Below are 11,754 nucleotides of genomic sequence, written 5' to 3' on the forward strand. Positions count from 1 at the left end.
TAATGTCAAGTCCATAATTGTCATCTGTCACGTGTCAGATTACATTTGAAACTTGAAATGTCTTTGATTACAAGAGGCTTACGTGTTTGCTATGGTTCCAGTTTGCCGGCGATTGCACTGACATCGAGTGCTACTAAATTCCGCCCCTTTTGTCGTGTATATTCAGTCACACAGAAACAAGTGCCTAAGAAAATGGCAGCAGAGAAAACGTTGCCTCAAATATTTAAGTTCGTTGATAAGAATGCGGAATGTTATAAAGCTCTTTTAAAAGAAGCAGTTGCAATTCCTTCTGTGTCATGTGATCCTAAATACCGCGATGATTGCGTACGTATGGTACATTGGATGCAGGATAAATTAAAGGAAGTCGGAGCATCAACAGAACTAAGAGACATTGGTTACCAAACAATAGACGGCAAACAAATAAAACTGCCCCCTGTTCTTATTGGCAGCTTGGGAAACGTATGTTTATAATTTATAGTATCAAATAATCAATGCGTTTATTCTATTCATTGTATTATAACTATCCTGAATATTTCAAGGATCCCGCAAAAAACACTATTTGTGTCTATGGACATTTGGATGTCCAACCAGCCCTTAAATCCGATGGTTGGGAATCTGACCCATTTGACCTGCAAGAAAGAAATGGTAAACTTTATGGGCGAGGATCTACTGATGACAAGGGGCCAGTTTTGGGCTGGCTACATGCTATCAATGCATACAAAGGCATTGGTGATGAGGTATGTATATATATTACTAGATATAAATGATGATAAAATCAATTAACAATATATTTATCAACAGCTGCCAGTTAATCTAAAATTCATATTTGAATGTATGGAAGAATCTGGATCTGAAGGCCTTGATGAATTGCTAATGGAAAAATTAAAACCAGAAGGTTTCTTTGATACTGTTGATTATGTGTGCATATCTGATAATTACTGGTTGGGCACTACAAAACCTTGTATTACATATGGCTTGAGAGGAATTAGTTATTATTTCCTCGAGGTTGAATGTGCCAAAATGGATCTACATAGTGGTGTTTACGGGGGCACGGTACATGAAGGTATTTTTAAAATTTTCTTACTTGATATTCTCTTATCGTCATCATTAATAATAAAATCTTATTTAAGCTTAGACAATTTTATTCTGATTACATATCAGAATAAGGCTAAGGAGTATTATTTTCAAGGGACTAAAATCAATTACAGTTTTTAATATTCACTTCATCGTTATATATCTCAATTTACATAGATTACAGCAATCATTATGTGATAAGTAATACATTACAGTTGGAAACAAACTCAAATATAGAATGTAATGCATCAGTCTTTCCTTTATTAGGTGATATGTTTATTCATTGATAACAATAATTATTTTTATATAAGTTACTCATTGAATTATATACATACATATAGTCATACAAGTCATATTTGTATGAACAGTTGTTAAACTAATAAAATGTAACAAAGAAACATGAAAGTACAATTCTGTTAATCATTATTTCAAGTACTAAATATATAATAGCTGTTACACCAAGTTTAACGTACATTGAACATTAATGATGAATGATTTTATTGAGTCTATATATAATATTTCTCAACATAGGGGCTATATTGTTTTTAATCTAACTGCTAGACCTGAAGATAAATGCATTCAAACAAACAAACTTATCAGCTTTATATGTATATTAGTATAAGCTGTTTGGCTTGTGCCTTTGTTTCTTTAAATATAATAGATAGATATATACTTGACTATCACCAAGAACTATTTAATTTGTTGGAATGAAAAGTATAAGAAGGTGCAAGGAATTTAGCCTTTGGGTAAAATATCACTGCAAAGCTGCATCCAAATATGTTCATGGTTTTTGTGCACATTATCAATGCTTTATTTTATATGTTTTGAATAGACCTTATGAGAGATTTTATAAATGGTGACTCCCTGTCTCTGAATATATTGTTTTAAATTGATTTGATTATTCTACTATACATAATAATATTAAATTTTTAGCAATGTCGGATTTAATTTATTTAATGAACACATTAGTTGACAAAGATGGCAAGATCCTCATTACTGATATCTATAAGTCTGTTGCTCCATTGGTTGAAAGTGAAAAGAAGTTATACAACTCAATTGACTTTGATCCTGAGGCATACAGGTTTGTGTAATTAATAGTTTTAATTCAATTAAGATTAGATTAAAAAAGAGGTATAATGGAACTGCGTCTGATTTGATGTTCAATGATAATGGAAAATATATTTAAATATAGTCTTGATTGAGTTTCAATCACTGCGGCTCAAAGACTAGCCAACAGCATAGGATATATTATTGTAGTGCACAAGTGTGTGCACAAACACAGGTACAGTTATATTTGATGGGATGGCAATTCGCAACGGAAGAGAGATGCAATGGATTTACTTTAAACTTCTTCATAACTCTGGACTGGTATGGAAAGCTTAACAGATCAGAGACCTGTCAGGACAATTAATAGGGCAAGGTCTGTAGCTGTACAGCTAACCATTCAAATATCATGATAAAAATAGCGATTTTTTTCCGTGTGGATTATAAATTTCAATATTTTTCTAAGTGGAGATTAATTAAATAAAATATATAATGAAAAACATTCCATTTCATTGACCCCGTAGGAATGTGTTAGCAACAAAATAAGATAAGCTATCTATAAGTTACACAAAATTACTTAATCACCTGATATTATATCATAATGCACCAAGATTTAGTGATAGTTATATCTAAAAATTCAAGCAAGTGGAACTCTGTACACGTGACTGAAGTAAAACTATTTTACGCGAGAAGCGTTTCATACAATTGTTACATATTTTACGTTGCACACATAATCGATCATGAAATTTTTCGCGCCCAAAAATATTATGATGTATTTTGCAACATACGTTAAAAAATACAAGAATTTTGTATGTCTTTCAGAAAGTCAATTGAGGCTTATAAACTAGCACATAACGGTGTTAAGGAACAGCTTTTGATGCATCGCTGGAGATATCCCAGTTTATCACTCCATGGAATTGAAGGTATGAATGGATAAGAAGATGTATTGTTATTTTATATTATTATTAATATATCAATCGTAATATATTTAAGACTATTCCAGTAAAATATACATATTTGGGTGCCGGAAAACCATTCCTGGGTACATCATAGAGTTTAGGCCATTTCAAAATGCTAACAAATACTACCGAACGCATTTCGGGCCATTACAGATTTCTTTTTCAGCTTGCGTCAGAAAATGCATAAAATATATTTATATTCTTAATGAAAACATATTTATTACTTAAGAATTTTACAATATCGAATTTTAAAAATTATTATCTATAGAATTTATAGGCGATAAAAAAGTTATGTTACTGGTTCTACACAACGATAAGGATAAAAAACAATAAAATTGGCAGCTTGTGATGAGTTTGAAATTCGAATACAAGGTCAATTTAATTGAACTCAATGATGAAATATGAATTAAGTTATTGAATTCGGTTTCTTTTTAAATAACGAATATATGAAAACCTATTTTCTATTCATTGCAGAAATATGTACTCGGGTATGTACTTTTTTTTCAGGAATCGTAAGTTGTTTTTTTTTCGTACCATTTTGAATATAACGAAGTAAATGTGAGTGCTTCTACATAAATTTGGTTCATGTAACCTTAAATGTAAATTCAGTTCATCGTTATTAATTCACAATATACTAAATAAAATTAAGCGTATATTCTGGGCAATCCTAGTAAGAGCAAGCTGTTTTTTTTTTCAAAATGACTGTTTGCTATTGGCCCAAACGGCCTTGACAGCGTCAACGGCGGTGGGCGAATCTTAAAAGTACTTAGCTGAATGTTGGAAGCCTACTTAAGGGTTGATAATATGCTCGTCCTATTGGCCTTCTATGAGGCCGAACCTCGGCTTAAGACACTGTCGACGTCAGGAGGGAAAGAAAATCTCTCGCACTAATGATGACATTATATGAAATATGTTGAGCCGATTCTAACCGCAGGACGAGACAATTGACAATATTTACTATTTTAAATTTTCATTCCCAACAATGACCAAATTAAATACATTTATCAGATAATTATTTATAAAAAATAGCTTTTTCATATTTGTTTTATAATGTAATCATCGTAAAAATGTTGCTTACGCATTATAAATCCCCGTGAAAACATAATGCGGTTGTCATACGGAGTACTGTTAGCATAAAACGGAACACATGAAGATTTATCATCTAGTCTCAAAGTCTTGATACTACTATTACTAAATTAATTCATGTATTTTATTGTTTCTCATTAATGTTATATATCACTCTAATTGTAGTTTTTATAACACATTTAAACAATTTAATTTGGAAACAATTACTTATTTCCTGCGCTATTTTTTTTTCAGGAGCTGCATTCCAGCCCGGAGCAAAGACAGTTATTCCAGGAAAAGTAATTGGCAAATTCTCTATTCGTATTGTACCGAACCAGGAACCGGAAGAGGTTGAGCAGCTTGTATTTGACTATATCAACAAAAAGGTAAAAGTTAATAATAATAAGTTTTATTCTTGATTAATACATTTATTTTAGCCAAATCGTCTGACTGATAAAGTTTTTTTTTTAAGATAAGACACGAGAGAAATTGCAGCGTTCAAAATAACTACGCCAATAAAACTTATGTCATCTTATAGCTTAACCCTTTAACCGCCCGACTTCATATCTGTTGGCGTGCCCCCAGCGCCCGGCACAGTGAATCGAAACACACAATACAATTTTCTAAAAATAATGTTAGTAATTCTTCTAACTTTGGACATTATTTTTAAGACTTCTAATTAAGAGGCTAAAGTGTATTAAACTGTAAACGATTACTTAGTTAACTATTTACCTAATGTAAACATATTTTTGATAGAATACAGCGTAATTAAATAAAAAAGCTGATAAAACGATCAGTGTTATTTTGGTCGTAAATATACGACTCAGGCGAAATGGGCCCGAAAATATTTGTCGGATTAATTCGACCTAGGCGGTTAAAGGGTTAAAACAATACCCCACATTTCAATAAGCAATATTCAACTTACAATTAATAAAACAATATAGTAAATTGTTATAATAACTATATATACAAATACAAACAATGATTGAATAAAAGCAACAGTAAATATTAAATATTAATACGACGGTTTTAATAGAATATTATAACCTTATTGATATAATAATGATTCGAGTAAACTCATATCTGATTAATAACTCTTGTTATGTTATGTCACGTTATGTATTTTATCACCTCGCGTTCGTAGCAATCCCCAGACAGGGCCAAATTTAATCTATAGGAGGCCCTGGGCAAATAAGGGTCCCGGGGCCCCTGTATAGATAAGAGTCGGTAGCAAGCAACATTCTAAAAAATATTTCATTTTTGTCCCGAAATACAAATGTTAGTATTTAGTTTACCCTTGATATGTTTTTCAGCTTCGTATGATAATGAGATAATTATTCAACGTCATTGCTGCATTTCATCCCATTTTATGTGTTTTAATAGTTGGAAAATTCAATTTCTTTTAATCAAGAAATTTAGAAACATGATACGTACTAATATTGCATAAGTTTGGAGCTTGAAATATTATTGTAAATCGTACTGCAAATCAATTATTTTGTCATTGAATGAAATATTTTGAATTGAATTGAGTACTAATAATGCGTAGCATGAAACGGCGGCTACAAATAATGATTATATTGAAAGGAGACCGGGGCCACCTTCGATCGTGGGGCACTGGGCACTTGCCCATTGTGCCCAAACGAGAAGACGTTTTTTTCTTATTTATTTTTATATAATAATCCTTGTTTATTATTAAACAAATGAAAATAAAGGTGAACCTTAAAACAAAAACTTACAATACCGTTACATGTCTTTTTAATTATTTAATATGGTTTAAATCCTAAAGATGATAATATAAGATGATTTAATGAATGAAACAAACCCCATGGTTCGATTCCTTTCTGTACCAAACATGATAATTAAACTGTTCGGTGTCATCAGTGGGCAGAGCGCGGGTCTCCCAACAAGATGCGCATCACGGCGCAGAGTGGTCGTGCGTGGACCGAGAACCCCGACCACCCTCACTACCAGGCTGCCGCACGCGCCACCAAGCTCATCTACCAGGTCAGTGCTATGACTTCCTCTGTGTCATTTAAAGCTTTGTGCTATAAGTCTTTCCCGCCTTAATAACTTTAGATAAATCACAATGATATGAAATGTCGCTTCTCTCTGAAACATTTACAATTAGTATTCATGTTAAATTGTATTGAATAAATAATTGTTGAATATACAAAGCAAAAAGATATGCGTTGAAAATGATTATAGTTTTTTTTATGCCGGTGTTTCGTTATCATTGCAAAATTTTATTTAAAAAATAGGGTTTTTGAAGTTGAAGACAACCTTCCATTTTATCTGTATTTCGAAATACGTTAATATGAAAAAATTAAGACACGAAAATGAAGTAAAAACATTAAAGACATTTAAACAGACTTCTACTCATAACTTGGCAACTATTGTATCAAGTTATACTGATTGATACACTGGGTCACTACATAAATAGTTAACGTATTGGTTCTTATTCATTTCTTAAATAAATTATAAAAAGCATTATTATTATAATTTAGACGGATCCCGACATGTCGCGTGAGGGCGGCTCCATCCCGGTGACGATCACGCTGCAGGAGGCCAGCTCGCGCAACGTGCTGCTGCTGCCCATGGGCGCTGGAGACGACATGGCGCACTCGCAGAACGAGAAACTCAATGTGCGGAACTACATCGAGGGCGTGAGTACAAAATTAATATCTTAAAATCTAAATCTACTGAAAATATATTGTATTGTTTATAATAATCTTTGTCACGAGAAGATAGTCTGTAATATGATTATTTAACAGTTTGCGTTCTGTACCAATTTGTTTTATCCAGATAAAATGATTGCATATCTGTGTGTAAGGCAGATTCACAGATATCGTATCCTCCAAAACTAGTTACGATTGGAATTTTCGGTAATGGCACTTTTTTCTGTTTGATTAAATGCTGTTAACCTTACTAGCGTCATCGGCGAGAGGCGAGTACTGGACTCGTGTATTCAAATTGAACGCAATGGCCCCTATTATCATTTTTATATTTACATACAGTTAAATTCCTTATTTTTTGTTAATAATGAGTAATCTAATGGACTCTGGCCAAATATATCAGTTTATGTATATATTTTGGTCTTTGTATTATCGAGAATTAATTAAAACTTTACCTTATTATTGTAATGAATATGAATGCATACACTAACATTTGTCATTTCTACCTTCACTGAATACATACAATGTATTTACATTCAAATTTGAATGTAATTACATAAATACTGTTTTTATATACCTACTATTTTTATTCACTGCCTCGTTGGTCTAGTGGCTTGATATAAGGCTACAGACCTGGAAGTCCTGGGTTCAATTCCCAGGTCGGGCCAATAAAAAGTTATTGGGTTTTTCTGTCAGAAAATTCTCAGTAGCAGCCCGGAGTCTGGAAGTTGGAAGTGTGTATACTCCCGTGCCTCGGAAAGCACGTAAAGCCGTTGGTCCTGCGCCTGAACTCTTTCCGGTCGTGTCGGATTGCCGTCCCATCGGATTATGAGAGTTAGGGAATAGAGAGTGCACTTGTGTTTGCGCACACACTTGTGCACTATAATATCTCCTGCGTAGTTGGCTAATCTCTCTTGAGATTGGCCGCCGTGGCCGAAATCGGTCTGGAGGACATTATTATTATTATTATTCATATAAATGTTTTTAATTCCAGATCAAACTTTTTGCTGCTTACTTGTACGAAGTCGGAAATCTTCCAAAGTAATTTAAGAGATGAAAATGTTCGTCTTACATTGTACTGAAGTCGGTGAACACTTAAATGTAAACAACGTGTTTTCGTCTTTAATATTTTTATGATTATTGTTGTATTAATTTAGTATCAGATTACATATACAATGGCGGTTTTAACTGTTTACAGCGAAATGTTTTTAACATTCCTTACAAAGTACAATAAATTCTATTCGTATTTTTCAAACGGAATGCGGAGTGCCTTATTTATCAGCATAATATAAGGATATAAGGAACGTATGCTGCTTTCAATTTACATATGATTGAATTACAGTTGATATTTGAAAGTTGACATAAATATTTCATAATGAAAGCGAGCATTTCAGCTTCGTTTTCAAGAGGCTTTATGAATAATTCGGTCAAGTGACCATTGGTATGTGTTTTTATATTATTTGCATAATATTTTTATGATTTTCGCTTTACATAGTTAAGAACCTCGTATTTTTTATATTATTTTATTCTGCATAATAAAGTTTATTAATTTTGATATGGTATTTTATTTCTTTATATTATATATGAACTCTTATGAGAACATATTATTGAATGTTATATAAATTTAATAATATTTGTTTATTAGGATTTTTTTTTTATATTCGCCGGGAGGGCAAATGACTACTCCACCTGATGGTAATTGGTAGTAGAGTCCAAATGCGACGACGGCCAGTACAGACGGGAAAAACGTTCTGCACTAGCCGCCTTCGCCTTGCCGGCCCGCAAGATGCCTCTTCACGCCTCGTTTGAAGGAACCCGGGTTGTAAAAGGAGGGGAACACGTAAGCTGGTAAGGAATTCCATTTTTTAGGAGTGCGACAAAGAAAGGAGTTGCCAAATTTCTTTGTTCGCGATGGAATTGATGTCACAGTTAGGCGGTGACGTCGAGAACCAGCTCGCGTGGACTTTAGAAGGAAGGGGGAAGCAGGAATTAGAGAGAATAATTCCTCAGAGCACTCGTCGTGATACAGTCGATAGAAATTATCAGAAATTGGTCAATACACAAGTGTTTCTTAGTATAACCTTATTTAACATACTACAATGGAGTACTCATATTATCAGGAAAAAAGACTAACAATAAGTCGCCTCATAATCATATTATAAATAAGGCTTGAAAAGTTTTAAATGCCTATTTTAATTTTTGATATACGACATTTTTCTGAGTAAAGTTATTGCAATAATCACATGTTTTTTATAAAGTTACCTCTATAAGCCTTTTTATATTGAACCAATATTATCCATGAACATGAAACAAAATATATTTCAAGACTTAGATCGTTGTTAAAAAAAAAAGATTTTATCGGCGTCTCAGCACGACACTATCGTATATCGATATTTCGCTTAACTTGATAAAATTATCGATATTGCAAATATCTTGCCTCCTTATTCACGACATAGCTCTTCAACTCCGCTTGGAGTAATAATGTTCTGTACTCGTTAACACACTGCTTAAAGGATTATATTAGCTACGACTGGAAACTCCGTCACCATACTCAATCAATAAAATCTTGGTCCAATGATTTCCATTTTTTTTTAACTTTGATAATTTTTTGCACCTGAAAAATTTCAAATTTAATGAGACATTAAATAATGCCTTAGTATCGATTCCCATCCCTGGGATTTTTATAGCAGAGGCATCAATGAAGTTTCATTAAAATGACATAAGTGCAATAATGGCCAACACTTCGGCTGAATATAGACTTTTCATGAAAATATTTTATTTTTCTTTATAACACACGGATCCTAATATAACATTTCTTATGATAAATAGCTAACATTAATTACTACATACATTGTTCACGATTACGCGACGTTGATATATGGCAAGTTTTCAGGGAAATACCGAATAAGTAGAACAACTTTTATCTATAAGTTTAGTAAATTGCATATCTACATTCTACGTTGTTATTTCTAAAACATTTTGCTGTTCTCAGAAACAATATAAATAATTCATTATGTAAGTACGCTAATAAAATAAGGATACAGGATGTTTTATGTTTATTTTTATAACTGGGAACAGTAATTTTCCATTAACAAAACAATTGAATTGTTATTACATTATTTAATTGTTTTTATTAATTATGAAATAAATAATGAAATTGTAAATAATCGAAATTAATTAAAATATAGTTCTAATGACCGTACCGTAACCGTAACAGCCTGTGAATGTCCCACTGCTGGGCTAAAGGCCTCCGCACCTCTTTTTGAGGAGAATGTTCTAAAGAATCGATAGTCAAAAGAAATGTAATTTTTGACGTTTCTAATTTTTTTATGTTTTAAAACTTCTACTTATACTCATTTAAAGTATCTATATACCAAATTATAATATTAATGATAGATCAAGAATAGCTTGCTAAATATACATGATAATTAGAATAAAAAAGATGTCATTCTAGATTCCGCGTTGCCGTTGGAGTTTTTTGTCTTATTTTAACGTCGTCTATGAACATTTATCTGAATTAAAACATACAGGAAAATGAGCTCATATTTAATATACATTCTTCAATAATAACGTAAAACATTTTTAACTTTGTTTATATTACTTGTTTCATTTCAGAGTTAGGTATATATGTTGTCTTAAACTTAAGTTCGTTTATTGACGTATATATGTTGTTATCAAACCGGTCGCACCAACAGTGGCATCGTTAGTCGTTTCCCTAAAACACAAAGCACTTTTAAATACGTATATAGATAATAGGATGTTATTGTTATTGTTTCCTTCGGTATATATATAATAATAACTACAAGTCTTTAGTCTTGTTTGTTTATTAATTAATGTAGTGTAGTGGGTAGGGTCTACCTCATAAAAAGCTTCTGTCAATTTCATCTCTAATCAAAGATATTAAGATGAACATATAGATAATTTAATACTTTTTACTGATAATCAATATGGTAGTAGCTTGCTAATAAATCACAAGGTCATGGATTCAAGCTCCAAGTTTAGACAGTAAAAGTTATTAGTTTTTTTTCAACAATTTTCAGTAGCAGTCCGGAATAAAGAAGTTGACAGTGGCACTCTTGTGCTTTGAAAAGCTAGGAAGCTAAGAAGTCCTTTCCGATCTCGATTCGGTGTTGTTATATTTCCTGTGAATACTATTTACTCGTATTCGTACTATTGTGCCTGTGAATACATTTGCACTATAATATCTCATGCCCAGTTGGCTAGTCTCTAAAAATAGTTGCCATATTCATGGCAACATTTTTCTTAGACTCGGCTTATACTCGTACCTGCATTTTAAAAAGCTGGTTGCTTTAATGTTATAATTGAATAAAAATCGCTATAAGGGTTAAAACAAAAAACTACGATATGGCACGATTTTAATTCGAAACAAAGCGGCGACGCGCGAATTGCCACTACCATAGTTCGGGTAAACATATTTACATCACCTACAAATTAATTTGCGTCGTGCGTACTTGTGCAGTTCTATAATGTATTGTATTTCGGGTATAATCACAGATGTGGTTGAAGAACGAAAATTAAAATTAATGATAAATAAATAAATAGATAAATTACATGATTTCACATTATTTTAATCATAAACTCCATTATTGCTAATAACTCAAAAATTGTGCATCGTACGGATAAAAAAATACGAATATTTTTGTAGAAAAGTATATTTTTACTAGCTTTAATTTTAACCTTTTTTCTTTAGAAACATTTTTATATATATTGTTGTTGTTCTTAAAATTTTCACATAGATGTTTATCAAGATGGCGGCAAACACTCGTTCTTATTCTATTTTGGATTTACGGTATAAATATATATACACTTAGGAAACGTTTTAATCCTCCACATCCTTCGCCCATAATGTGATAGTTAAAATAAATAACATTAGCTTAATAGGTATCATTTTATTGCGTTAAAAATCGTCAATATTATTT

General features: G+C 32.1%; 1 protein-coding gene across 1 annotated transcript; it reads left to right on the forward strand.

Moving 5' to 3' along the window:
* Positions 1-64: 64 nt before the first annotated feature.
* LOC126779909 (cytosolic non-specific dipeptidase) lies at positions 65-8,369 on the forward strand. Its single transcript, XM_050504097.1, has 9 exons — positions 65-459; positions 540-737; positions 802-1,063; positions 2,008-2,155; positions 2,941-3,041; positions 4,398-4,528; positions 6,024-6,146; positions 6,647-6,805; positions 7,809-8,369. The coding sequence occupies exons 1-9, from the start codon at positions 193-195 to the stop codon at positions 7,857-7,859; spliced, it is 1,440 nt and encodes a 479-aa protein (XP_050360054.1). The 5' UTR covers positions 65-192; the 3' UTR covers positions 7,860-8,369.
* Positions 8,370-11,754: the final 3,385 nt, after the last annotated feature.

This window comes from Nymphalis io, chromosome 2 (genome assembly GCF_905147045.1).
Source record: "Nymphalis io chromosome 2, ilAglIoxx1.1, whole genome shotgun sequence".
NCBI lineage: Eukaryota > Metazoa > Arthropoda > Insecta > Lepidoptera > Nymphalidae > Nymphalis > Nymphalis io.

Excerpts from the sequence above, each read along its gene's own strand:
- LOC126779909 (XM_050504097.1), top strand. The coding sequence starts at position 193 with ATGGCAGCAGAGAAAACGTTGCCTCAAATATTTAAGTTCGTTGATAAG. Across the intron at positions 460-539 it reads TTATTGGCAGCTTGGGAAAC|GATCCCGCAAAAAACACTAT; the intron begins GTATGTTTATAA and ends GAATATTTCAAG. Across the intron at positions 6,147-6,646 it reads CCACCAAGCTCATCTACCAG|ACGGATCCCGACATGTCGCG; the intron begins GTCAGTGCTATG and ends ATTATAATTTAG.